General features: G+C 46.5%; 1 protein-coding gene and 1 non-coding gene across 3 annotated transcripts in view; one reads left to right on the forward strand and one right to left on the reverse strand.

Moving 5' to 3' along the window:
• The window catches only part of LOC110503404 (F-BAR and double SH3 domains protein 2), a 128,192-nt gene that overhangs the window by 84,338 nt on the left and 28,318 nt on the right, over positions 1–15,536 (reverse strand). For both annotated transcript variants that reach the window (XM_036962137.1, XM_036962135.1), the window contains exon 3: positions 6,606–6,651. In XM_036962137.1, coding sequence (XP_036818032.1) covers positions 6,606–6,651 — 46 coding nt within the window. The remainder of the gene's footprint in view (positions 1–6,605; positions 6,652–15,536) is intronic.
• trnat-agu lies at positions 11,426–11,499 on the forward strand. Its single transcript has one exon. It is a non-coding gene; the product is annotated as a tRNA-Thr (tRNA).

Here is a 15,536-nt window from a genome sequence, read left to right on the forward strand (position 1 = left end):
TCACTAAACCTTACCATAACCTTAACATGTAACCCTAAACCTTACCATAAACTTAACATGTAACCCTAAACATTACCTTAACACGTAACCCCAAACCTTATCTTAACCTTAACGCGTAACCCTAACCCTTACCATAACCTTAACGCTGACCTTAATACGTAACCCTTACCGTAACCTTAACGCTGACCTTAACACGTAACCCTAAACCTTACCATAACCTTAACACGTAACCCTAAACCTTACCATAACCTTAACACCTAACCCTAAACCTTACCATAACCTTAACACGTAACCCTAAACCTTACCATAACCTTAACACCTAACCCTAAACCTTACCATAACCTTAACACCTAACCCTAAACCTTACCATAACCTTAACACCTAACCCTAAACCTTACCACAACCTTAACACCTAACCCTAAACCTTACCATAACCTTAACACGTAACCCTAAACCTTACCATAACCTTAACACCTAACCCTAAACCTTACCACAACCTTAACACCTAACCCTAAACCTTACCATAACCTTAACACGTAACCCTAAACCTTACCATAACCTTAACACCTAACCCTAAACCTTACCATAACCTTAACACCTAACCCTAAACCTTACCATAACCTTAACACCTAACCCTAAACCTTACCATAACCTTAACACCTAACCCTAAACCTTACCATAACCTTAACACCTAACCCTAAACCTTACCATAACCTTAACACCTAACCCTTACCATAACCTTAACACCTAACCCTAAACCTTACCATAACCTTAACACCTAATCCTAAACCTTACCATAACCTTAACACCTAACCCTAAACCTTACCATAACCTTAACACCTAACCCTAAACCTTACCATAACCTTAACACGTAACCCTAAACCTTACCATAACCTTAACACCTAATCCTAAACCTTACCATAACCTTAACACGTAACCCTAAACCTTACCATAACCTTAACACGTAACCCTAAACCTTACCATAACCTTAACACGTAACCCTAAACCTTACCTTAACACCTAACCCTAAACCTTACCATAACCTTAACGCTGACCTTAACACGTAACCGTCATTCTAACCCTAACCCTTAACCCCTAAGCTTAAAATAGCCTTTGTGCTCATGGGGACGTGGGGAATGTCCCCAAGAGGGAGATGTTTCCTTGTTTTACTATCCTTGTGGGGACCTACATCTCCACAAGGACAGAAGAGCCAACCCACACAAACAAGCACACGAGATGTATAACCAAGCTATAGGCACACACAGCATGGGAGGACTTTGATTGACAGCTGATAATTAGAGGAGCATGTCTGACATACCATAAAGGCTAGAGGTCAAATGACAGGGCAGCACTCACTCCCTCTCCCTCACATTCTCTCCCTCCTTCCCTTAATCCTCTTCCTTCCTCTATTTCAGGCTCCCTCCTTCCCTCCCCCATCTTTCTCCTTCACATTCTCTCCATCCTTCCCTCCCCCTCTTCTTCACATTATCTCCCTTTTTCCCTATTTTCCTCCCTCTACTTCACACTCTCCCTCCTTCCCTCCCCCATCTTTCTACTTCACATTCTCTCCATCCTTCCCTCCCCCTCTTCTTCACATTATCTCCCTTTTTCCCTACCTTCCTCCCTCTACTTCACACTCTCCCTCCTTCCCTCCCCCATCTTTCTACTTCACATTCTCTCCATCCTTCCCTCCCCCTCTTCTTCACATTATCTCCCTTTTTCCCTACCTTCCTCCCTCTACTTCACACTCTCCCTCCTTCCCTCCCCCATCTTTCTACTTCACATTCTCTCCATCCTTCCCTCCCCCTCTTCTTCACATTATCTCCCTTTTTCCCTACCTTCCCCCCTCTACTTCACACTCTCTCTCCTTCCCTCCCCACTCTTCTTCCTACTTCACATTCTCCCCATCCTTCCCTCCCCCTCTACTTCACATTCTCTCCCTCTCTCTAATTCACATTCTCTCCTTATTCCCCCTCTTCCTCACATTCTCTCCCTCTTACTCAGCTGTGGTTGCTATGGGCAACTCCCCTCTGCTCATCCACTGGCCCTTTCCCAAAGACTCAAACATAGGTGACCGACCGCCTTGATTCTGACCGACCGACCGCCTTGATTCTGACCGACCGACCGCCTTGATTCTGACCGACCGAACGCCTTGATTCTGACCGACCGAACGCCTTGATTCTGACCGACCGTCCGCCTTGATTCTGACCGACCGACCGCCTTGATTCTGACCGACCGACCGCCTTCATTCTGACCGACCGTCCGCCTTGATTCTGACCGACCGTCCGCCTTGATTCTGACCGACCGTCCGCCTTGATTCTGACCGACCGTCCGCCTTGATTCTGACCGACCGAACGCCTTGATTCTGACCGACCGAACGCCTTGATTCTGACCGACCGTCCGCCTTGATTCTGACCGACCGACCGCCTTCATTCTGACCGACCGTCCGCCTTGATTCTGACCGACCGTCCGCCTTGATTCTGACCGACCGTCCGCCTTGATTCTGACCGACCGTCCGCCTTGATTCTGACCGACCGACCGACCGCCTTGATTCTGACCGACCGACCGACCGCCTTGATTCTGACCGACCGTCCGCCTTGATTCTGACCGACCGACCGCCTTGATTCTGACCGACCGACCGCCTTGATTCTGACCGACCGACCGCCTTCATTCTGACCGACTGTCCGCCTTGATTCTGACCGACCGTCCGCCTTGATTCTGACCGACCGACCGACCGCCTTGATTCTGACCGACCGACCGCCTTGATTCTGACCGACCGACCGCCTCGATTCTGACCGACCGACCGCCTCGATTCTGACCGACCGACCGCCTCGATTCTGATCGACCGACCGCCTCGATTCTGATCGACCGACCGCCTCGATTCTGATCGACCGACCGCCTCGATTCTGACCGACCGTCCGCCTCGATTCTGACCGACCGACCGCCTCGATTCTGACCGACCGACCGCCTCGATTCTGACCGACCGACCGCCTTGATTCTGACCGACCGACCGCCTTGATTCTGACCGACCGAACGCCTTGATTCTGACCGACCGTCCGCCTTGATTCTGACCGACCGTCCGCCTTGATTCTGACCGACCGACCGCCTTGATTCTGACCGACCGACCGCCTTGATTCTGACCGACCGTCCGCCTTGATTCTGACCGACCGTCCGCCTTGATTCTGACCGACCGACCGCCTTGATTCTGACCGACCGACCGCCTTGATTCTGACCGACCGTCCGCCTTGATTCAATCTTATGTAGCAAAATGTGAAATGGTGTTTCTTACATTGAATAAAAATAGAGACACAGAGCTACAAAATGGTATAAAATACACTGCATTTGAGGAACAATGGGAAAGTAATTGTGCTTTGAAAGTTGATAAACTTGTAACCCCACTTTTGAGAAAATGGCCTTTGAATTGGTTACCTACTGGAGAGCTCTAGCCCCACCCATCTCGTTAAGGGTTGATCTGAGCATTCTGTCCCAACAGCAGCAGTCAAGCACCCAAGCTAACTGGCTTACGTTGGCTAGCTTGCTAGCTACTTCCAGAAACAAATGAGAGAACAGCTCACTGACCATTTTACTCACCCTAGCAGAGCTTGGTAGGCGGTTTTTATGTCATTCAGAGAGTCGGTGACTGCAACTGTGCTGCTGGCAACAATTTACGTTGTTTTGTCAATGTTTACGGCCATATTCGACGGGTGTTGAGCGTTCGTAAGTTTGTCAGTTATTCTGCGCTCTGGCACACTCAGAAGAGAGGGCTCTGAAATCAGAGTAGATGGCCAGAGTGAATGTATCAGCTCTGTCTATCAACAGTGACATCATTAACATTCTATTGAAATGGTTACTTTCATAGTGGAGCCTTTTGTTAAGACATGTAGCTAGCTAGCTAGCTAGCTAGGTAAACAATGAACCATAATCCCAACTCATGACGTTACTACCATGCATGAATCTGTCGGTAGCTAACCAACCAGGTTCAATGTTAGCTAGCTAACATTAGGCTATAACTAGCAAAGCAAATGGCTCTGAGATACGAATAATAAGATCATACATGTAATGTTAGCTAGTGAGCCCGCTAATATTAGCTTGATCCTTCAGAAAGTGGAGAGCAACACCTATGCAGTTGTACGACGTGACACGTGAGAAAAGCCGTGTTAGACAGGATTCCCTACACATACTGACCAGCTCATGTTATAGACAGACGTGTGCTATACGGCAGACCAATCTGAACTCATCTTTTGGCATGTCCAGCCCACTCATTATCTTAGCCAATCATGGCTAGTGAGAATGTTGCTGGCTTTTTCCTGTGGTTCAACCAACTAGGCTCGTAATTTAACAATTGTATTCATATTTACAGATGGCATACAAGTCTGTTATTAAGGTACATGAAAGTTCACATGGCTCTCGCATACTTTTCGAAAACGAGTCACATGTGATAGAAGATTGTCTGAGAATGACATCACAATACTGCATGAGCTCAGGCAAACACACACACACACACACACCCAGTTACTCTGGCAGAACACACCGTACTAATACCAGATAGAGTGAGAAAGTTCTCCATTCTCCCTCTCCTCTCTTCTCTTCCTCGCTCGTGCACTCTCCCTCTCAACCTCTCTCTCACTCTCCACCTCTCCCTCTCCACCTCTCACTCTCCACCTCTCACTCTCCACCTCTCACTCTCCACCTCTCACTCTCCACCTCTCACTCTCCACCTCTCACTCTCCACCTCTCAACCTCTCACTCTCAACCTCTCACTCTCAACCTCTCACTCTCAACCTCTCACTCTCAACCTCTCACTCTCAACCTCTCACTCTCAACCTCTCACTCTCAACCTCTCACTCTCAACCTCTCGCGCTCGCCCTTCCTATCTCTCTCTCTCGCTCTTCCTCTCGTGCGCACTTTTCCTCTCTCTCTCGCTCTCCCTTCCCCTCTCGCTCGCTCGCCCTTCCCCTCTCGCTCGCTCGCCCTTCCCCTCTCGCTCGCTCGCCCTTCCCCTCTCGCTCGCTCGCCCTTCCCCTCTCGCTCGCTCGCCCTTCCCCTCTCGCTCGCTCGCCCTTCCCCTCTCGCTCGCTTGCCCTTCCCCTCTCTCTAGCTCGCTCGCCCTTCCCCTCTCTCTAGCTCGCTCGCCCTTCCCCTCTCTCTAGCTCGCTCGCCCTTCCCCTCTCTCTAGCTCTCTAGCTCGCTCGCCCTTCCCCTCTCTCTAGCTCGCTTGCCCTTACCCTCTCTCTAGCTCGCTCGCCCTTCCCCTCTCTCACCCTTCCCCTCTCTCTAGCTCGCTCGCCCTTCCCCTCTCTCACCCTTCCCCTCTCTCTAGCTCGCTCGCCCTTCCCCTCTCTCACCCTTCCCCTCTCTCTAGCTCGCTCGCCCTTCCCCTCTCTCACCCTTCCCCTCTCTCTAGCTCGCTCGCCCTTCCCCTCGCTCTCCCTTCCCCTCTCGCTCGCCCTTCCCCGCTCGCCCTTCCCCTCTCTCTAGCTCGCTCACCCTTCCACTCTCTCACCCTTCCACTCTCTCTAGCTCGCTCGCCCTTCCCCTCTCTCTAGCTCGCTCGCCCGTCCCCTCTATCTAGCTCGCCCTTCTACTCTCTCTCTCTCTCTCTCTCTCTCTCAATTCCTCTCTTGCTCCTCCTCTCTCTCAATTCCTCTCTTGCTCCTCCTCTCTCTCGTTCGCTCTCTTTTCCCCTCTCTCTCTCGTTCGCTCTCTTTTCCCCTCTCTCTCTCGTTCGCTCTCTTTTCCCCTCTCTCTCTCGTTCGCTCTCTTTTCCCCTCTCTCTCTCGTTCGCTCTCTTTTCCCCTCTCTCTCTCGTTCGCTCTCTTTTCCCCTCTCCCTCTCGTTCGCTCTCTTTTCCCCTCTCCCTCTCGTTCGCTCTCTTTTCCCCTCTCCCTCTCGTTCGCTCTCTTTTCCCCTCTCCCTCTCGTTCGCTCTCTTTTCCCCTCTCTCTCTCTCTCTCTCTCTCTCTCTCTCTCTCTCTCTCTCTCTCTCTCCCTCTCTCCCTCTCTCCCTCTCCCTCTCCCTCTCCCGCTCCCTCTCCCGCTCCCGCTCCCTCTCTCTCTCTCTCTCTTCCCCTTTCTCTCTACAGTTCAACAGTGTCTGTGTTCAGCGGGCTGAGGCCGATAAGGCCAGAAAACAATGTTTATTTGTTTGGACAGCTGCTCAGCACAGAGAGAGAGAGAAGGAGAGTATGCATGTGTAGTAGCGTCCTCAAGAATATATGTGTGTGTGTGTGTGTGTGTGTGTCTAGCTAAATATGTGTGTGTGTTGCAGTAACTCAAGTATGTGTGTATAGCGAGCTCATGCCAATATAACAGATTAGATAGACTGATAGAAGATAAGGGCCAGCCTGGCTAAAAGCTACTCTACACCACTCCTAGGGTCAGATATTGAGAGTTAAGGGCTAGCCTGGCTGAAAGCTACTCTACACCACTCCTAGGGTCAGATATTGAGAGATAAGGACCAGCCTGGCTAAAAGCCACTCTACACCACTCTACTCCTAGGGACAGATATTGAGAGATAAGGACCAGCCTGGCTAGAAGCCCCTCCTCCAGGGACAAGGCTCCTGACAGCAGAGAAAAACCCTCAGGTTGTACAACACAGGCTCTTACCTGGGCATAGTCCCTCTCCAACTGGCCCTTCTTCAAACTGTATGTCCTAGAGAGAGAGAGAGAGAGAGAGAGAGAGAGGAGAGATGTTAAAATATGTTTCCTTGCCAATAAAGCCCTTAAATTGAATGGAGAGAGAAAGATGTTGTAGTTGACTGACAAAAGGAGATCAACCGTTGATGGAGCAGTGACACAGCAGGAAACCAGGCTAGAACGTACCTCCCAGTGAGACACTACCAGGCTAGAACACGCCTCCCAGTGAGACACTCCCAGGCTAGAATATACCTCCCAGTGAGACACTACCAGGCTAGAACGTACCTCCCAGTGAGACACTACCAGGCTAGAACGTACCTCCCAGTGAGACACTACCAGGCTAGCACGTACCTCCCAGTGAGACACTACCAGGCTAGAACGTACCTCCCAGTGAGACACTACCAGGCTAGAATATACCTCCCAGTGAGACACTACCAGGCTAGAACGTACCTCCCAGTGAGACACTACCAGGCTAGAACACGCCTCCCAGTGAGACACTACCAGGCTAGAACGTACCTCCCAGTGAGACACTACCAGGCTAGCACGTACCTCCCAGTGAGACACTACCAGGCTAGAACGTACCTCCCAGTGAGACACTACCAGGCTAGAATATACCTCCCAGTGAGACACTACCAGGCTAGAACGTACCTCCCAGTAAGACACTACCAGGCTAGAACGCACCTCCCAGTGAGACACTACCAGGCTAGAACGCACCTCCCAGTGAGACACTACCAGGCTAGAACGTACCTCCCAGTGAGACACTACCAGGCTAGAACACACCTCCCAGTGAGACACTACCAGGCTAGAACGTACCTCCCAGTGAGACACTACCAGGCTAGAACGTACCTCCCAGTGAGACACTACCAGGCTAGCACGTACCTCCCAGTGAGACACTACCAGGCTAGAACGTACCTCCCAGTGAGACACTACCAGGCTAGAACGTACCTCCCAGTGAGACACTACCAGGCTAGAACGTACCTCCCAGTGAGACACTACCAGGCTAGCACGTACCTCCCAGTGAGACACTACCAGGCTAGAATATACCTCCCAGTGAGACACTACCACTAAAACACTCTTTAAAAAGGACAACCAAAGCAATGTTTTCAACTCAACATCCTTGTGTTTTTTCTCTTCTACGCCATGTGGACATCAGACAATCCTGTCAGGTTCCTGGCAGAGCAGGAGGAAGTCCACTCAACTATCACTTAGTGTTCTGGAGGGGATTTCTGTTTGTTTGGTCCATTGCCAAGAGATGGAGAGAGGGAATGCAGGAAGAGAGGGAGAAAGTGAGATAAAGAGGGAGGAAGGAGAGCAGAGTGAGAAAGAGTGGACTCAGCGACCCCAGGGTTACGCAAGGCAGGAATTTATGTCCCTCTCTCCCCTCCCCCCATCCCCCATACATCCGCCAGTGGGACAGTGGAGCCCCTATCACAGCAGAGGAATGCATACATACTAAATGCATAACATAGATATACATCTAGTATGTAATGCTAGGCCTAACATAGATATGCCTAACATAGATAGGCCTAGCATTACATACTAGATGAGAAAGATCCTCAGTCACCACCTGTCTAGTATCTCCACATCACATTGCCCTGTATGTGACCCACTCACTCACGTTGGGCGGTATTCAGGTTTTCATACCGTTTCTCTACCAATACCAGGATATACAGTAATACCTGAAATGTTATTTTATTCTCTCGCACAAAAAAATATTAGGCAACAGGGATCTTGAACCAGGAGGGGATTCAATGTTTCTGCTGTAACCAAGATGCTTGATCATTTATTTATTTATTTTTTATTTCACCTTTATTTAACCAGGTAGGCAAGTTGAGAACAAGTTCTCATTTACAATTGCGACCTGGCCAAGATAAAGCAAAGCAGTGCGACACATACAACAACACAGAGTTACACATGGAGTAAAACAAACATACAGTCAATAATACAGTATAAACAAGTCTATATACGATGTGAGCAAATGAGGTGAGATAAGGGAGGTAAAGGCAAAAAAAGGCCATGGTGGCAAAGTAAATATAATATAGCAAGTAAAACACTGGAATGGTAGATTTGCAATGGAAGAATGTGCAAAGTAGAAATAAAAATAATGGGGTGCAAAGGAGCAAAATAAATAAATAAATAAATAAAATAAATACAGTAGGGAAAGAGGTAGTTGTTTGGGCTAAATTATAGGTGGGCTATGTACAGGTGCAGTAATCTGTGAGCTGCTCTGACAGTTGGTGCTTAAAGCTAGTGAGGAAGATAAGTGTTTCCAGTTTCAGAGATTTTTGTAGTTCGTTCCAGTCATGACATCTAGACACTTAGCTAGCAAGTGATCAACACAATGCATAGCTGGCATCTAGACACTTAGCTAGCAAGTTAGCAACACAATGCATAGCTGACATCTAGACACTTAGCTAGCAAGTTAGCAACACAATGCATAGCTGACATCTAGACACTTAGCTAGCAAGTTAGCAACACAATGCATAGCTGACATCTAGACACTTAGCTAGCAAGTTAGCAACACAATGCATAGCTGACATCTAGACACTTAGCTAGCAAGTCAGCAATGCATAGCTGACATCTAGACACTTAGCTAGCAAGTCAGCAATGCATAGCTGACATCTAGACACTTAGCTAGCAAGTTAGCAACACAATGCATAGCTGACATCTAGACACTTAGCTAGCAAGTTAGCAACACAATGCATAGTTGACATCTAGACACGCAGCTAGCAAGTGATCAACACAATGCATAGCTGACATCTAGACACTTAGCTAGCAAGTTAGCAACACAATGCATAGCTGACATCTAGACACTTAGCTAGCAAGTCAGCAACACAATGCATAGCTGACATCTAGACACTTAGCTAGCAAGTGATCAACACAATGCATAGCTGACATCTAGACACTTAGCTAGCAAGTGATCAACACAATGCATAGCTCACATCTAGACACGTAGCTAGCAAGTTAGCAACACAATGCATAGCTGACATCTAGACACTTAGCTAGCAAGTTAGCAACACAATGCATAGCTCACATCTAGACACGTAGCTAGCAAGTTAGCAACACAATGCATAGCTGGAGCGCTGAGCTGGATATAATTTATTTAACACATCTTAGATTTCTTATAGTTATAATTAGCTATAAGCAGTGGCATAGCACCCCTGGCATAGCACCCCTGGCATAGCACCCCTGCATTTTTTTAAATGGTATTGAAAAGCTGTCATCAAGGCAAAGGGTGGCTGCATTTGAAAAATCTCAAATATAAAATATATTTTGATTTGTTTAAGACTTTTTTGGTTACTCTATGATTCCCTGTTTTATTTCATGGTTTTGATGTCTTCACTAATATTCTACAATGTAGAAAATTGTTTTAAAAAATAAAGAAAACCCCTGGAATGAGTAGGTGTGTCCAAACGTTTGACTGGTACTGTATGTAAATCTGCTTCATGCCATGAGACGTCTGGACATATCAAATTAAACAAATCAAACAGGCAACTAACCACCATACAGGGTGTGTTCTTCCTCTACGCAGTGAAAGCTGATCGGTTTCTGAGTCAGGTCCCCTGGGCCGGCTTGTCCACCCACACACAAGTCTTTCCCAGGACAGTTAAACCAGCACAGGCATGTTATGAGCTTAGCTTCCACCTCAAACTCTCAGAAACAGATAACCTCCCACCCTTCCCCCTCTCAACTTGACCCACTACTAGGGCTGAGACCCCAGAACAATCCCTGTTCCGGCGTCTCAAACAGAAGGACAGACAGACACATTGATTGCAGTCAGGGGGTCTGCAGACAGAGGGAGAGATGGATGGATAGATGGGAGGAGGAAGGCGACACTTAGAGAGCCTAATTAGGCTACCCACAATCCCCTCAAACACTAATTACAGCCTAGACAGGAAGAGACCTCATCAAGCTCTTTACTCTGTGTCTGTGTGTGTGTGTGTGTGTGTGTGTGTGTGTGTGTGTGTGTGTGTGTGCCTGAGAAACTGAGCCGTAAACATTTTGGGTTTAAATCCCAATCAAATTCCACTGGTTTCCTAGTCACTGTTTAGAGAGAGAAATGCACTCTCTTCTCTCTGTCCAGAATGGGACTGCGTCACACACGCAAACACTATATTCTCTCTCTCCTGACTGCACCAGTGTGCCTTCTTTACATAGAACGACACAGACAGACAGACCAACAGTTGAAAAGACATACAGACAGACTAGGCATCTCTGGTCTAAAGCTGTGCTCTGAACTAGAGCCTCTGGTTGAAGCACCATCAGCCAATCAGGGATCAGAATTTAACCCCACCTCCACCATTTACCCCAGAAACCTGACACACGGAAACGAGCTCCCTATGTCATGGAAAGAGACACATGCTCCCAATCTCCTCCAGGCCTCTTTGGCGCAGTAGGCAGCGCGTCAGTCTCATAATCTGAAGGTCGTGAGTTCGATCCTCACAGGGGGCAGACTGTTTTACTACGATATACTCAAAGCCTCAACAAAATTTAAAATAAACTCAACTTCGATCACTTAGGCTGAAAAAAAAAACAAGAGAAAATACAAATTCAATTAACCTTAACAACAACAATATAATCTACTGAAACTTTTTTAGTTTGAATTTCTAGTGTAAGTTTGTTAAAGAAGGGCTCAAAGACTTGCATTCCCACCTCTCCACTTTGAATATCCTGTTTAGGAGGAGTGTGCCGTACTCCCGGAGACTGCATTACAAAGAACTGAGTCACCCGTCAATGGGACCTCTGAACCATTAAAACAAAAGACTCCAAAGCAGCTAGAGAAATCACCTGGTGCTGTGGCTTAGTTGGTTAAAGCGCCTGTCTAGTAAACAGGAGATCCTGAGTTCAAATCTCAGCAGTGCCTTTTGCCGTTGGCAACATGTGGTTTCACCATTGGCTTGAGAACAGATCACATTCCACCTTCAAAGGGCCTAAAAGGTTAAGAGACAAACTGGGATATTTCCTGCTGTTCAATGGTCCTTTCAATTAATGACATGCCGATTGAGTCTGGACTGGAAACGTAGGCTGAAATGGATAAAAACCCAACATATGAACTTCGTGGAACTGTCTTACCTTTCATCATAACACAATCTGGTAACACTTTCATTTAAAAGTCACTAATAGATCATATAAGGCATATGTTAATGCATTTCTGTTCATAAAAAAAAATATTAAAAAATACTTTATTAAAACACCTATAACTAACTAACACTAACTAACTAACACTAACTAACACCTATAACTAACTAACTAACACTAACTAACACCATGTCTGTTAAAAAAAAAAATAATAATAAAAAATGTTTTGGAGAGATAGATGTGCAGAAGATGAGTGTGCAAGTAGAGATACTGGTGGGCAAAGGAGCAGCAGAGAACTGGAAGGAAAGGCGGCCGAAGTAGGAATTGGCTTTGGGGGTGACCAGTGAGATATACCTGCTGGAGTGCCTGCTATGGGTGGGTGAAGCTATGGTGACCAGTGAGCAGAGACAAAGGCGGGGCTTTACCTAGCAGAGACTTGTAGATGACCTGCAGCCAGTGAGTTTGGCGACGAATATGAAGTGAGGATCAGCCAACGAGAGCGTACAGGTCACAGTGGTGGGTAGTATAAGGGGCTTTGGTGACAAAACGGATGGCACTGTGATAGACTGCTATCCAATTTGTTGAGTAGAGTGTTGGAGGCTATTTTGTAAATGACATCGCCGAAGTCGAGGATTGGTTGGATGGTCAGTTTTATGAGGGTATGTTTGGCAGCAAGAGTGAAGGATGCTTTGTTATGCGAAATAGGAAGCCGATTCTAGATTTAATTTTGGATTGGAGATGCTTAATGTGAGTCTGGAAGGATAATTTACAGTCTAACCAGACACCTAGGTATTTGTAGTCGTCCACATATTCTAAGTCAGAGCCGTCCAGAGTAGTGATGCTGGACGGGCGGGCCTGGCTCCCAAGTGGCCCACCCATGGCTGCCCAGTCATGTGAAATCCATAGATTAGGGTCTAATGAATTGATTTAAATTGACTGATTTCCTTATGAACTGTAACTTCATACAGTCGTTGGAATTGTTGCAAGTTGTGTTTATATATTTTTGTTCAGTATATTTAATAACCCTGATTACATAGCCTAATATGTACGAATGTCAGAGAGCTAAACTATTTATAAGGATGCTTATGAAGGTAGTTACTTGCTGATGGCTTTAGGCCTATTAATGCTTTGGTTCCTGGTTAAAATCATTCGTAATAACAACCCATTTACAAATGATTAGTAAACTTGATAGCAGAACCCAATCTAAAACTGCAACCACTTCAGGATTCAATAGCTACACCAAGTCATTTATAAACTTTGAAATAATTGATAAATGTTTATAACGTACGTAGTTGCAACATAACATTGTGAGTAGAAAGAAAGTGTAAATACATTTAAAACTAGGTAGTAGATTTGAGTCCCTGAAAATTCTAGTTTCCCATTTGTCTGTTAACCGAATGGATGGTCGTTCGAGGCCACTCAGGGACGACTGGGTTTTTAGGAGAATATACCCCGTCACCTACCTGTCAACAAACGCAAAACCAATGAACTTTAAACTGAAACCAGAAACTCATCGAGTTTGAGGTCAAATCTTCTCTACAGCCACCCAGGCCTCGTTGGTGCAGTAGGCACCACATCACTCTCAATCTGTCTGAGCCTCACATAGAGTAGATTGTCTCACTATGACAAACGCAACGCTTCAAACTAGATACTCAAACTACAGACTAAAATTCGACCACTTCAATATCAGCTCACTTGGCTGTTGACTGGAAGGTTGGGGGTTCGAGCCCACCAAGGGACAATAGATTTTCATACACATTTTTGTTTCACAGCTAGTTTTTCACAACATTGTAGTTACATAGCACCTGCTATCTAATCACGTGGTAATAGAGTTTAGCGGTAGTTTATAGCCTACGCTATTACACATCGGGAACAAGGACAGAGTCATTACAAATGAACTAAAAACGGACTCAGAATAGTTAAATACTAATTTCACTGATGTAATTATGTGCTCAGTAGAAAAGGGAATGACAACATCTGGCTCAGCTAATACATCTTTCTGTTGGTTCATCTGCCTGCTCTGGCTCAGCTAATTCATCTTTCTGTTGGTTAATCTACCTGCTCTGGTTTAGCTAATACATCTTTCTATTGGTTCATCTGCCTGCTCTGGTTTAGCTAATACATCTTTCTATTGGTTCATCTGCCTGCTCTGGTTTAGCTAATACATCTTTCTATTGGTTAATCTGCCTGCTCTGGCTCAGCTAATACATATTTATGTTGGTTCATCTGCCTGCTCTGGTTTAGCTAATTCATCTTTCTGTTGGTTAATCTACCTGCTCTGGTTTAGCTAATACATCTTTCTATTGGTTCATCTGCCTGCTCTGGCTCAGCTAATACATATTTCTGTTGGTTAATCTACCTGCTCTGGCTCAGCTAATTCATCTTTCTGTTGGTTAATCTACCTGCTCTGGTTTAGCTAATACATCTTTCTATTGGTTCATCTGCCTGCTCTGGTTTAGCTAATACATCTTTCTATTGGTTCATCTGCCTGCTCTGGTTTAGCTAATACATCTTTCTATTGGTTAATCTGCCTGCTCTGGTTTAGCTAATACATCTTTCTATTGGTTCATCTGCCTGCTCTGGTTTAGCTAATACATCTTTCTATTGGTTCATCTGCCTGCTCTGGTTTAGCTAATACATCTTTCTATTGGTTCATCTGCCTGCTCTGGTTTAGCTAATTCATCTTTCTGTTGGTTAATCTACCTGCTCTGGTTTAGCTAATTCATCTTTCTGTTGGTTAATCTACCTGCTCTGGTTTAGCTAATACATCTTTCTATTGGTTAATCTACCTGCTCTGGTTTAGCTAATTCATCTTTCTATTTGTTAATCTACCTGCTCTGGCTCAGCTAATTAATCTTTCTGTTGGTTCATCTGCCTGCTCTGGTTTAGCTAATTCATCTTTCTATTTGTTAATCTGCCTGCTCTGGTTTAGCTAATTCATCTTTCTATTGGTTCATCTGCCTGCTCTGGTTTAGCTAATACATCATTCTGTTGGTTCATCTGCCTGCTCTGGTTTAGCTAATTCATCTTTCTGTTGGTTAATCTACCTGCTCTGGTTTAGCTAATTCATCTTTATGTTGGTTAATCTACCTGCTCTGGTTTAGCTAATAAATCAAAAAGAACAGAACTAAACAGAATAATAGGAAACCTAAGTGTTTGAACAAATCTGTCATGAACAGGCTTTCATTGAGTGTGCGTCACGGTGATGGGAATACCAAATAATTAGGAGTTGACAGATGCTGTGTTACATAAAAGGCTGCACACAAACACACACTATGGGGTTGAGAAGAGGGGCGCTAGGGGGTCGTGAAGAGGGGCGCTAGGGGCTCGTGAAGAGGGGCGCTAGGGGGTCATGAAGAGGGGCGCTAGGGGGTCATGAAGAGGGGCGCTAGGGGGTCATGAAGAGAGGCGCTAGGGGGTCATGAAGAGAGGCGCTAGGGGGTCATGAAGAGAGGCGCTAGGGGGTCATGAAGAGAGGCGCTAAGGGGTCATGAAGAGGGGCGCTAGGGGGTCATGAAAAGGGGCGCTAGGGGGTCGTGAAGAGGGGCGCTAGGGGGTCGTGAAGAGGGGCGCTAGGTGGTCGTGAAGAGGGGCGCTAGGGGGTCATGAGGGTTGGCACTAGGGGGTCATGAAGAGGGGCACTAGGGGGTCATGAAGAGGGGCACTAGGGGGTCATGAAGAGGGGCACTAGGGGGTCATGAAGAGGACACACTGGTCTTTTATCCAAGGGCACAGAGAAACCCACATCCAGACCAGACTAAACAAACTTACTACCACTGGCAAAACAACAATATCACCTAGACTCTACCACAGAGCTCACCT

This window comes from Oncorhynchus mykiss, chromosome 24, assembly GCF_013265735.2.
Source record: "Oncorhynchus mykiss isolate Arlee chromosome 24, USDA_OmykA_1.1, whole genome shotgun sequence".
NCBI classification, from domain to species: domain Eukaryota; kingdom Metazoa; phylum Chordata; class Actinopteri; order Salmoniformes; family Salmonidae; genus Oncorhynchus; species Oncorhynchus mykiss.